The following is a 13,897-nucleotide window of genomic DNA, read 5'->3' as shown; positions in this document are numbered from 1 at the left end:
GATTGCCATTATCTTTCGGATTTTTTATTATTGCCATAATGGATTATACCGTCGTAATTAATTTAATTTAATTATAGATTTTTTTTGTATAAATAATGATCTAAACTATAGAGAGAGGAGAGTTTTTCACACACACACTACCACGAGTCATGGGGATTCGAATTTGAGACCATTAGTACGAAGTCAATGGCATTTTCTACTAAGCTAGGCCTTTTCCACTAGTCTGATGCTTTCAAAAGAAGAAAAGGAGTTTCTTAATAATTTTTCAAGTGAGCCATCCGTATCTTAGGTGAGAGTTGTTTGTTTCCAACTTCTATATACCAATTAGGGCAACAAATTTTTTATTTTTTATTTGGAGCAACCAATTAGGGCAACATTGCTAAGAAATGCAAAAGGGTTATTCTTTTTGGCAAACGAAAGGACCTTTTGACCATACATATTCTCCACTAGACTCTTGTTTTTTGAGAGATAAAGAAATTCCACCTAACTACAAAGGTCAACGGTAAAGGATTTTGTATTAATATTCGTCCAAATACATGCCTTTTATTTCAGGAATAATATAATGTCTAATTTCTTATGGAATAAAACGTTATTAATTAGAGCTTCTGCAGGCAGGCAGAGAAGATAATAAATTTTTAGAGACTATCGCAATCTTAAAACTCTTCACAATTTTTTGGGTGAGGGATCAATCACAATCTGTTTTTGACCCACAAAGGATCGCAATCTTTAATCAGCTTATCATACGGAGTCTGTTACTTCACGTTTTGCTGGCCACTACAAAACATACTTAATTGACTCACCCTTTGAAAAGACGGTAAATGTTTACTAGTTTCATAAGCACTTAACTTTTTTTTTTATTTTTTTTTATTTTTTTTACAAGTAACTCCCTAATTATTTATCTTTTATCATTTTGTTAGCGATTTTGTACGAAGTATTTGAAATACGGGAAAGAAATACCACTCAGGCAATATTTCCAAAGGAGTTAAAGATGACGAGTCTTGGAATTTCTTATTGTTTTTACAAAATTTGATGTTTCATTAAATTTATGTGTTTTTACAAGATTAATGGTCTTAACTTCGAACCCTAATGTCACATCCCCTCCCAAATTTTGACCAAAAATACGCTTTTTTTTTTCTTTCTCAGATAGGTATATTACTCTGAAACATATATGTATGTATGTACAAAATTTGTAGCTATACTGTTGGTATATTAATGTAACCAAAATAAAAGTTCAATCTCCAAGGATAACATTTTAGCCGCCCCTTTGTTTTGGTTTCTGAGTAAAAGATGCAAAAGCAGAGGAAAAGAAGACATAAGCATTACAAGTCCGAATAGTTTGGAGGGAGTTTCACTATTATGTCCGATATAAGGGCTTAAATTTATTTAAAAAAATTCTACATGAAATAGGTTTTGGAAACACACTTAAAACCCATTTACAACATAACAAAGAGGTTTTGAACTTCTTATAATTTACAAAACTACCATCAGGTCATGATATTTAGTTAGAGATATTTAGTTAGATATTTAATTTTGAGTTTAGAACCAAAGAAAAAGTGGAGCCTGATACAGGTCATGAGATGAAGCACACTGTCCAACATTATCAGCCGCAAAGTTGCAGTACCTGGCCATGCTAAAGCTCTTTTGATACATCATTTTCCAACCAGAAGAAGAATCTTGATTTTCTATGGAATTAATTACTTGAATTTATAAATAATAAAAACCACCCTCTGTAGTAGTATAAGCTGCTAACCCTTCTGTGATTGCTAAGAGAGCAGCCCTTGCTTCACCTAGAGTTGGATCAAATTTAATGGCAGCAACAAAGTTCATCTTGAACCAATATATAATTCAGGTGGAGGAGACCATTTAGAGGGAGAAACAGGTTTAAAATGTTTGAAGCAAACAGAATGTAACTTTGTCAATCAGGTCATCTTAGGAGGCTCATGGTCTTTTTGAACACTTGCTGAGAACAGACCACACAAGATATAATAAAATTTATGCAGAAAAAGTAACAAATCAGCAGCTTCAGTGCTGTTAATTCCAAAAGCAGGATATGGAACTAGTAAAGATTTGATCCACTTTGAGATGGTGGCTGGTGCAAGTAACTAAACCCTAATTGGCCAGACTTGCAGCCATATTATAACTACACTGTGGCTGAGGCCCTCAAAGCCAATAACCTCAAAGCATGATTCTGATTTAGAGTCCTCAACAGCATCTACCTTTTTACCTAATCACAAGAGGTAAATGGGGTTTATAAATGCCTTTTACAAATCACAAAGAGATACAGATCCAATTACTTGAGTTCTCATCCCAGTCTTCCACACTGATGAAACAAGTTTGCAGACTAATTATCTACTTAACTTCCAGATTACCCTTTTGAGTAAACTTGATTTGTTCACAGCTTCCTGTCAGTTTTGGTCACATTGCATTTTCTTGGAGTATTTTATAAATATAAATATATAGTCAGTGGGAGTTTTTCAAAGTCCCAAAGAAAAATGGTTAATGGGATGCAGCATCTAATCTAATTTATTAAGCAAATCATCTTCATCATCCCATATAATAATCTTATAAGATAATAAAACAGAAATTCATGATCATTACTTTTTTCTTTTGTACTCAATAGGTTTGAGCTTTCATCTAGTGGTACATAGCTGCTTCATCTTGATCCCTCATCAAATCATTTGCATCTTTAAAGCTCCTAGGTAATATATTTGTGTTGACTTCTGCAGTGGTCCTGAATCTGATGCTTTTCTACTAAGAGAAATGCAGGCTTTTGATGCTTCTTCCAGAGAAAAAAACAGTAAAAATTGGCCAATGGCTGATCAATTATGAATTGGTAGGCTTTATGCCCTATTAAGACAGGCATAACCTCTACTATGAGCATCTCATGATTCTATATCATTTGCTTCTTAGTATGGCACCAAAAGAGCCCATTAATAAGGTTCCCCCAGACCATGATTCACTTAATATTTTTATGAGGCATTGTCTTTTCTCTCCACTTTTCCTACTTTTCAAATTCTTTTATTTATTTATCAATAAGATTCGAACTTCGAACTTCGAACCTCCTTCAACAAAATGAAAACTGAATGCCACGAGTCCAAATCATTTTGTGGTACAAAGTAAAATTGCAATATATCAAAAAGAAGTATATAGGTTATCTTTCAGCTACATGGCAGCACCTCTCTATTTGTCCAACACACAGCCAATAAAATCTTCCCTTTTATCAAAAGAAATAAATCTATTAACCTGAGCTGCAATGCAATACTGTTGTTTGCCTATCAAAACAAAAACAAAAATCTGCAATATTCTTTAACCAATTAATGCTGGTCCAGGAAGTTGAATGATGTTAATTTACGATTTGCAGCAATATGAATGCCTTTTTTTTTAAAAAAAAAAAAAATTATAACTTTTTAAATTCATGGTGAATGCTATTAATTTTTGGTCAGAATGTAGGGTGTCAATTGGCAGCAAGGCATTGAATTTCCAAAAAACCTGGTGGTGACATCTGTTTGCTACATATTAAATTCTAGGAAGGTCTGCATGTGATAATTGGTCCTAACACCATTAATCGTTAGTCAAATATATTGTTCTTGATCTAAATGAAATAGGGTCGAGCAAAAATCAAACTTTTGTTGTAAATATGAAGATAAGTGCTTTATCATTAAAGTCAGAAGTTTTCGCTTAAATCTTCGTTAATAAGTTTCATGTTAAAGTTTCATAGCTGATGTGTAGCAGTGGAGCTGCCAATATTAAATGAGACTCAATTCTGCAACCAAAACTAAGAACTTCTGCACAATTTGTTCAATTTGAAATTTAGCTTTCCAAGGTTGTCTACTTCCTTCACTAAGCCACAAACTTTGTCGCTTGCTTTGTAATTATTCTTGGTAAAATTTTACAAATGAAATTCAAAGGTTGAATGGACACTGTGTTCCATGCAATGGAATTATAGGCTATGACTCAATGAGCAAAATTACATTTCACCAAAAGGTTAAAAAAAATCTAACTTTCTTCTCTTGTTTCTCTTCTTGTTAACTTGCTAGCTGATACTGATATAAGCCCTTCGCTGTTGCATTTGACCTAGTTCTTGAACATGACAGATACTTTTGTAATCGACAGATGGACGCCCCACATCAAGTTTACTAGTTCTGATACCACCAAATTGATTCCCAAATACTAAAAACGTATGCTATTCAAATCAATTTCCAAAAACAAACAAGAAAAAAGATATTTAGTCCGGCTTCAATAAATTATGCACAACTACAAACCAAAACAATTCATGGCAAGAAAGTATGATATATAAAATTCCATAACATATATGGAAAATATCCTTGTGACAGTGCAGACAAACTCCTTTTTTTAATGCAAGAAATACTGCATATATATGTAAGTGTGTGCTAGAGGTGGCCATCAAGTCAAGCTCAAGCTCTCTTACTTTTTGCAGTGTCTAATTCATTTTCAATTTCTTCCCCTAAACTTGTCTTGTCCACTGGACACACCGCTGTGCAAGAAGCAGGGGCAACTGGTACTCAGAAGAAACGTACAGTTAAGGCTGAAATTTCTACTTCAATCTTCCAAAGGGTAACTGATAATACATCCATTTTTGTGGTTAAATCTTTCTTTTGATTCAACAATTATTGTCCGTGAAAGTGGAGACTGAGTGTCACTAGGCCAAAAGATCGTTGGCTTTCACGACCATAATTGTTGTGATCATCTACTAACCAAGAGTTTTAATTCCCATTTTCACCATCTGGGATGTCTTTGTTTGTGTGAATAGATGATGGCAGAGCTTGTGGGCACATACATTCTTATATTTAGTGGCTGTGGGGCTGCTCTTGTCAACAATATACAATCTCTTACAATTGTGGGCATAGCACTTGTATGGGGTCTTGCTTTTGCGGCCACTGCATATGCAGTTGGGCATGTCTCTGGTGCCCATTTCAACCCTGCAGTTACCATAGCCTTGGCTGCTGGCCGCAGATTTCCATGCAAACATGTGAGACACTAACACCGAAGTTTGAGGGTTTCTTCATGAAATAACTTGTTTATAACATTTAATATAAAATGTTTTCCCTTTCCTTCTCTTAAAAACTTAGTAAACTAACTTGTTCTGAAATGGAAAAGATAAAGATAGAGTCGATATGTGAATCGATGTCTCATGTTCTCATCTTAACTTACATCTCCGACTCAATCGTAACTCCTCAGTAAAAATCTAATAACTGATTTATTACCATAGCTTTGCATTTTACCTTCATTGTTATAGCACTAGTCTGCTGAGTTTTGTGACATTTTTTTATGCATTGGAATCTGCAGGCCTATCACTGGAGCTTCTATGAACCCTGCCAGAGTTTTGGCCCTGCTACCGTCACTGGTATTTATAAGAATATTTGGGTCTATACTGCAGGCCCTATTCTTGGAGCCATTGCCGCTACTATGGTGTACAGTGTTCTCAGGGTACCTACGCCGGTAGGATCTGATGACAGTGTTCTCCGGGCACCCACGTCTGTAAAATCTGATGAGAACGCCAGTGTCGTACACAATCCTGTTTACTCAAGCAACGCTGATCTGATAGCGAGAACACTTGCACAAGTGTGAAGTTTAAAGAGGAGTCTTGGCTATGCACAAAATGTCACAAAATCACTCTGGTCATGCCAAATAAGATGTAGAACGATTCCTTATTTTTACTTTTAACAAGATTTCTCATATTCCCAAAAGTAAAGAACTATCCCTATACTCACAGGCATATTCAATCGTGTAGTTCGTCTCTTTCGCATTGATATTGCATTAGTATGTAAAGATATTAGGGCAGATACTTAGTGGTGGCAATTTCCATAACAGATCAGTAAATTTCCAAACCTACAACAAAGTGTGGATACATAGCATAGCATACGTTATAAGTATCTGCTACCAATAGAATGAGATATTCAATGACTACATATCTTATTTCACTCTCTTCCTTTATAAGTACAACATTGCTATACAACAGAGCTGCATTATGGTAGAACAAGAAAAAAGAAGAAAAGGATAGCTAATAAGTTGCCTGTATTAATTAGAAAATATCACACACAGGAGGTCTACTGCTGTTTGAGGTCACTCGTGGACAGGAGAAAGGGTTGGAAGGTCAATGTGGAAGATATGTTCACCTTCCCCAAATCCATTTGATGGCGTGCATCACTTCACCACACCACACTTTTTTTTCTTTTTTTTTTCCTATTTGCATCTATATGTTTTACCTGTAAAAGAAGAAAATTGGGAGTGAAAATGAGGTAGCCAGCCTACGAATATAAACATAAACTCTCAAACAAATAGGCATTCACTTAATGCTTTGTGATACATTGTTTTAGAACTTAACAACTCAAGAAATTTAAGTAATACACCAACAGACCCAATTCCATTTTGTGATATGCCTCAAAGCTAAGCTTCTTAACTGCTTAGGCAAGAGGAAGGTTTTCAAAAGTCTGCTTGGTGAATTGTTCAAAAGTTCTTACCCAGTTTGAGATAGCCGCCTCCAATTCATTATTTGGTGAGACTGTGGATGTCTTTGCAAGTAAGAACTTGTTCCAATGCTATTGTCATCACTCGCAAACTGCTCCGAGTAGCTAGAAGTTGAAGGAGACCAGACTGGAACTACACCTCCATCCCTCTCTCTCCTACTGCTACCGGAAGATTCTGCAGTGGAATCTTCAATAGCATGTTGCAGCCCTATTGCGGCATTTGGTTGTGGCAGAGTGTTGTTACGAATAGTCTGCAAAACCCCTTGGTTTAATGTGTCTCTTCTTGGTTCTTGATTCACCATTTCATTTGTAGGCACTTCCCCTCTGGTTTCTTCCACCAAATTTCGAATTTCCAATGAACTTTCTTCCTCTTCAACTCTCACCAAAGATGTAGTCATGCTTGGGACCATCTGATCTTCATACCTTCGGGTGGCAGGAAGGTTGTTCCTCACTGGTTCATAATTTTCCTCCATTTGTATGTCTTGAGGAAAGGCAATTGGGGTTGATTCAGAGGAATCTCCAAGCCCTTCTTCAGTTCCATTTTCAACAGCAGCTCTTGAAGCAGCTTCGTGCTGCCACATCTCTAATAATGCTTCTTGCAACCTGGTTTTCGCCGCATCTATTCCTACAATAGGGAGAGGGTAATTCGATCCTAATTCAATTCCAGCTGCTTGGAGTACAGATTCTGGTGCATTCCATGGGTGGTGTATCCATTCAGTTGGAAGTCTGGCAAGTTCAGGAAGCCACTTTCGCACATATTCTCCATTTGGGTCAAATTTGTAACCTTCAAACTGTAGAAATCAAATCAATATGAGATTTTTTATTACTGAAACTTGATCAACTAAGAGTGGTAATATTGCATTAATCCCCTCAAACAAAGAGGAGCATGAATCAATTGTCAAATTTCATAACTGTATAAAAAATTGCGTCTGCACTCGATGCTTCAGACACAAATATAGCTAAAAGTGAAGAAACATTATATAAACAAAGCTTTTCAACACAAGATTTTTGCAGGTTTTCATGTATGATTTGATAGTCCATGTGTGAAAACAACTCCACGAGCTTCGTTTTTAATACTTTAAAGAGCAGCATGTCAATGTCCTTAAAAAGCAAAAACCCCTGTATTCATCAATACTGTAGACCAAAGATTCCTAAGGGGTACTGTTGATGACCACCAATTCCACTGCCCTTATAAACCTAGTAGCCACTACTGGCGGGGCCTTTCAGGTGAGGCACCATATGAGAGTGGAATCAAGGCAGAACTATGTCTCCCAGGCTTTTGAGAAATTGCTTCTTATGAACAGTCATGAGCACTGACAAACAAGGTGCACTAGATTCTATTCATTATTGATGACCTTTGATGAGGGACATTAGAATATCAAGCTGAAACTATATATCTAAGATTCGAATGCCAGAATTGCAACATATGAGTAAAAAGCATGGATAAATTTTTTGCCTTGTAAAATTTAGAGCTGTGTGTGTATGGTCTAAAATTCAAGATAATCAAGCTCAGCATTCACACCTGTGGATTATCTATGCGGTCAAATTCACGACCATCAGGGATAGTACCAGATATATACTGCCAACCAAGAGCATCACTTTCAAGATCAGCATCTAAGAGTGTATCCCAGAAATACTTCATTCCCCACCTCCATGGAAGCTGTAGAACCTTTACAAAAAAACTAGAAACTACTACTCGTATACGATCATGCAGCCAGCCTGTGGCCCACAACTCTCTCATGCCAGCATCCACCAATGGATAGCCAGTTCTACCTTGCCTCCATGCCTTAAAATAGCTCTGATTTATAATCCAGGGGAAGAACTTTAGGTGCCCAAGAAGAGGTCTTTCGTGACTGTAAGGATGATTAAAACTAATGTACCTTGAATATTCCCTAAGACCAATAGACTTCAGAAACAAGTTCACACTCTCTTCACCAGCCTTGTTGCCTTCATTGGCCCAAAGAACCTGCTTGATGCGAACAAGATGAAATGCTTTTCTCACACTTAGCTCCCCAAAATGCAAATGGGGAGAAAGTAATGATGTTGTGGCACCATCAGCCTTCCTGCGGTTTTGAGAGTACTCAAGTAATGGTCCATTTATAAATGTGGTCAGAGCCTTATCAGCGTTGCTCCACCCAGGTGACCAAGCTCGAGCAAGAAGCGCATTGCTTCCCTTCTCTGATTCATCTTCAAAAACCAATGTATCAGAAGGGCACCTTGATGTGTCACCTGAAAAGTTCATGAACTTTCAAATGTTAATCTAATACATGAACTGAAAGGTGTTTCATGAAAGTATTACTTGAAATTCTTGTAGAAAAAGTACGCATACTGGACGAATCAGGAAACCTATAACACGCATAGAGCAACAACAGAAGAAAAAATAAAAAAACCCAACCTAAGCCAGCAGTGAACCCTGCATGTTCACCAGTAACATAGTCAAGACAATTACCCCCACCTTAGAGGCTATATAAATATCATGAGGCCTATCAAGGCAGTGACATAATTCCAGCACCAAAATATTTGTTGAAATATAAACAGGATGGGCCACAGGATGAGAAACAAGATGGGACATAAGATACAATAAGATGCTTGATGTGTATTGATATTGAATACAGTTGAAGTTCAAGAATAATTTGAATCCAAATAAACCTGATATAATTCTCTTAGGGGGGAGAAGCGGTGCATCTGGGTCATATGGCATGCTAAGGCATCTTCCCCAAAAAGCATCGAAGGTGGTGAACGGGCGACCATTGACATCATTAACATCCCATGGTTCGTAGAGCAAATCCGCATTAAAGGAACGCACAGCTATGCCTTGAGCAGTTAAAACCTCCTTGGCCCGGTGATCCCTAACCAGTGATATAGGATCTGAAATATAAAGATAGCACTAAGCATTAAATTGCAAAAGCTGATTTGTTACTTTGATTTCCTCAACCGTGTAATGGAAATACAAGAATTAACTAAATGAAGAACAGAAGGATCCTTAGACAGAACACACAAATTCTGTTCCTTGTAACTAAAAATGTTGATAGTTAAAAAATTCTTCTTTTTATACTTTAAAAAATTCAATTAGGCTTAATGAATAAATCATAACTGAATCTGTTCCCACTGTTGGTGAGAAAGGACCACTAAAATACAAACAATCAAATAGCATTTTTGCCCCAATCAAGAAACCTCAACACTGTCAACAGCTACTGAATAGTAAATCACCCAAACAGGAACATGGTAGGTAATTAATCAAATACTCAAACAATTCAGCCAGACACCAAAGCACCAACCTTTTTGAATTTGATACGAAAACAAATTGAATTACTTTTCAACCAATACTACAGATTTACATGCCAACCCAATAAATTTATTGAACTAGCCCCAAACCCAGAAGAGGAGAGAAAATCAAAACGCCTATAGAAATCAGAATCATCCCTATATTCAAGACACAAAAACCAGATCATTGAAAAAGAAGACATCTTAAAAACTATTGTAACAGATAAGAATTAAGAAAATTGGTGTAACAGATAAGAACTGACCATATAAGTGGTTGAAGAAGAGCTGAGTGGCACCAGTGGAAATAACAACCTCAAGAAGAGAAGAAACACTGTCAGTGGACCTCTTGGTGATGAGAGATGTGCCCAGACTTCTCAAAGAGGAATCAAGATGAGCCAAGCTGTGTTTGAGCCACCATCTTGACACCCTTCCCGGGTAATATGGGCCTTCTTCCTCAGGTGCCCAAATAAAGACACAAACCACACTTCCTGCTCTCACTCCAGCAGCTAAAGCTGGGTTATCTTCCACCCTCAGATCTCTCCTGAACCAGACTACACTGCATCCACCACCTGACATCCCCAAAAAATATTTCACCAACCAACAAAACCCAGCACAAGTATTTTCTATCTCAAACTAATATACCCATCTGACATATCTTTCTCTCTGTGTCTTTCTCTCTCTTGGAGCCAGGGGGGTTGTAATTAATCTTATCTTTTGCTCTGTTTCTCATACTTTAGAGTTTTATGAGGATGGGAATTAGACCCAACAGCAAAAAAAAAGTTCATTTCTTTTTCAGGAGTGAAAGATTTGATTTTTGCCCTTATCTTTTACTTTTCTTTCTTATTTATTTATTCCTAATTTTTTGGATGAAATTCTCCCCCATGCAATTTAGGCTAGTTGCTACAAAAACGCCTTTTGGGCAGAGAGAGAGAGAGAGAGAGAGAGAGATGGGCTGGGGGGCTGAAGTGAGTGAATACGATAGGTTAGTGCTAATGGAGTGGGTGGTATACAAGTTACAACAAATTGGTAGGCGAACTGCAGCCACGACTTTTATTTTCTATATTTTTATATTTCTCTTATCTTATTATTATGCAACAAAACAAATCCCCATCCACCTCTCCAGTTCCTTCTCAAATCCCCTGTCTTTACCTTGACAGGGTGGAAAATATTTCTTAGCTTGCTCGGCGAATTTCTTTAATAAATTAATTTTGTTTAGATTCATATGCAACATGACATCGAAGATCTAGCTCTACAGGTCATGAGTTGAAAACCTTGACTCATTCTTTGTTGAGAGAATCTTATATCCGGAAGTTAAACTTTAGCATAATAATAATATTATGGATTTTAATTTCCATTGTGAATTATTTTTATATTGAATATTTTGAGAAAATATTATATCGGGGAGTTAAAGTTTAGCATATTAATAATGTTATGGATCTTTATTTTCATTGTCAATTAATTTTAAGAAGAAGAGAGAAATATTTTTAAAAGAAGCTAAAATGGACAAAAATGCTCTTATTTATTTTTGAATTTCCTTAAGGAATTCTTTACATTTGCATGTCTTTGGTTTGAAGGTTGAGGGGTTTTTCTGTCTTTTTTGAAAGAAAAAAAATTGGCTTTTTCTAAAAGTGAATGTTTTTTTGTGACTAAAACTTAAATTTACTTCATTGTAAATTGAATACTTTAATTTTCTTATATTCAGACGTTAAATTTAGCATAACAATAATGTTATGGATCTTTATTTTCAACATCATTTAAGTATTTAAGTCGATTACTAACAACAACGTGAATTTATGAGTAAGTTATCGATATGGGACTTTTACATCGAATACATACCAGAAAAGAAAATCTCTTGCTTAGTGTTTAATCACCATCATTTGTCATTTCACTTTGAATTGTCAAGCTTGTTTTCTGCAGATAAGTTAAGCATAACTATGTCTCGAGTCTAATGCAACCAGTCTCAGTCATGATTTAGGATTTTGCTACTTGGGGAGAGATTTTGTTTCTATAATTAATCATTTATCTCATTGTCTCAACTTGGGATTGCACAATTGGCAGCTTGGATTTTTGAAGGGGACATCTGGCATAGAGAGATAGGCATGCAGCATGCTGACTCTTTGCATTTTGGTTTTTTTCTCTTTAGGTGGGCTAGTCCTTTTTTTTTTATATATATAATTTTTTTTTGTTGGGTTTGGGCTCTTGATAAAGCTTAGTCATATCATAGTGGTCAGATTCCATTTATGCGTCACTGTTGGAAGTGAATTGTGATGTGGCGCTCAAACAAATTCCATTTTCTAATGCATCATTTCCAACATTACATTTCTTCTTCTTGTTATTATTATTATTTTTTTAATACAAAATTTAATGTATTTTCTATTGTCTATAAAAAGTTTTTTTTAATTTAATTTCTGCACAATAAAATTTGTTGATAAATTTCTGTAAAGTAATTTATAACTGGATTACATACCCACCAAAAAATAATAATATTTGGATTCCAATAATAATATCCAAGAATTATTTCAACAAATCTCTTTGGAGGTCCACCGATAGCTCGTGCCAAGTTGATGGTTTGGTTGTTTTTTTTTTTTTTAAAAAAAAAAAAAACGGAGTTCACAGCGTTAAGGAAACATGTATTCTAAATTCACCCAAATTTAAGAGTAATTCTAGTAGCATCCAAAAAACTGGTCACTAAATCCAGTCTAGTTATTTTTCTCTCTAAAAGACCCACTGGAATAATTTATTATATGATCCTTTAAAATTTACAAGAAGAAAAGGGTTATTAACTGAAATGATCCCCCAACTATTGCTCCAGTATCATTTTGGTCCACAAACTAAAATTTTCATTTCAGTGGTCCTTCAACTTTCATTTTGTATCAAAACAGTCCTACCGTCAAAGTCTGTCAATTTTAAGGTTCAATTGAGGGGTTAAACCGTCCATATAAACTAAACACCATCTCAGCTCTCAGCTCTCCCCTTCCCCCACCTTCCCTCTGTTTTTTTTTTCCCTCATCTACAATAACATAAACAACAACCAACACAATTTTTGAAAACCAAATCAAAGAAGTAGAATGTGTTCAGCGTCCCTCGCTCTTGAGCTTTGGGCGATATCATTTCTTCAATTTTTTGCCCAAATTAGAATCTTGGGGCTTGGGGCTGTGGGTTGCGGGTGGGGATGAGGTGGTCAAGTCGTGAGGGAGAATAAGCAGAGGGGTGTGTTGGGGGAGGTTGCAAAGTTAAGGATGAGGGTGGTGATTGGTGAGTGTCATTATTTTCCCGTATAGACTTTAGAAATGGGTGTATTCAATTAGGATTGTATAAGATTTTGAAAGATTTTTTTTAAGTGACAGATTTTCTGGAATTGTATAACTCCTATTGGTTTTATCCGGATTTTTAATAAACTTTTATAAACTTTTATTATAGACTTCCATACTTTTATATGAACTTTTGTTATAGATTCAGATCAATTTGCATAGACTTTATTACTCTTTCTTCCCAACACTATTTTCTTTACCTAGCCACTAGTCGACCACTGAAAGCTATTTTGGTTATATGATTCAGGTGTGTTGAAACCTGCAGAACGGACGTGATGGGTATTGATAGTTTCTCCTCACACTCACATGTCAAGCCATAATATTCATGGAAGACCAAACTCCCCGACTCCTATTTTTCAGTCCTTCTTTTCCTCTGCTAAAGCCTCAGCTCTGTTGGGTTTGAATAATACCTAGAACAAGAAGAAAGGAAAAAAAAAAAAAAAAGGTAATGTCTTGAATAAGAGAGAGACACTTTAGAAATAACAAACTCAATTTGATTAGGCTGTTAGGCATGGAAGTGTGTATACGCTTTAGTATATATATTTAGATAATCGCTTTAGTATATATATTTATTTATTTATATACGCGAAGTCTAAACACTGGGCATCTATGTTAAAGCCATTACATGGAATTAATTAGAAGTTCATACAAAATCCCCTTAAGCATGCATGTAGTCAAAACTAACTTTTTGGACAACTCCCTAATTGGCTCTAATTAGAACTAGGTTGTCTACAAAATTGAATGCCTCCGCCACCAAATTTATTATTATTTTTTCAAAAAGGTCAAAAAATAAAACAGAAACTTGAACATGAGACCTGTTCTTGTATGAATCAT

The 13,897-nt window shown here is 35.8% G+C and overlaps 1 protein-coding gene across 2 annotated transcripts; it reads right to left on the bottom strand.

The window, feature by feature from the left end:
* On the bottom strand, nt 5,832-10,773 carry LOC18792168 (cryptochrome-1). 2 transcript variants are annotated; one of them, XM_007225100.2, is made up of 5 exons: nt 10,016-10,773; nt 9,138-9,356; nt 8,011-8,717; nt 6,483-7,279; nt 5,832-6,227 (listed from the first exon to the last, which is right to left on the bottom strand). In XM_007225100.2, exons 1-5 carry the CDS (start codon nt 10,326-10,328, stop codon nt 6,224-6,226), a joined length of 2,040 nt encoding a protein of 679 aa, XP_007225162.1. In that variant the 5' UTR covers nt 10,329-10,773; the 3' UTR covers nt 5,832-6,223. The 2 variants fall into 2 exon arrangements, with proteins under 2 accessions (XP_007225162.1, XP_020410792.1); XM_020555203.1 differs by lacking the exon at nt 5,832-6,227 and having other exon boundaries at nt 6,479-7,279; nt 10,016-10,692.

The sequence above is a fragment of the Prunus persica genome, chromosome G1 (genome assembly GCF_000346465.2).
Source record: "Prunus persica cultivar Lovell chromosome G1, Prunus_persica_NCBIv2, whole genome shotgun sequence".
Taxonomy (NCBI): Eukaryota; Viridiplantae; Streptophyta; class Magnoliopsida; order Rosales; family Rosaceae; genus Prunus; species Prunus persica.
This window is presented reverse-complemented; position numbering and strand designations above follow the sequence as displayed.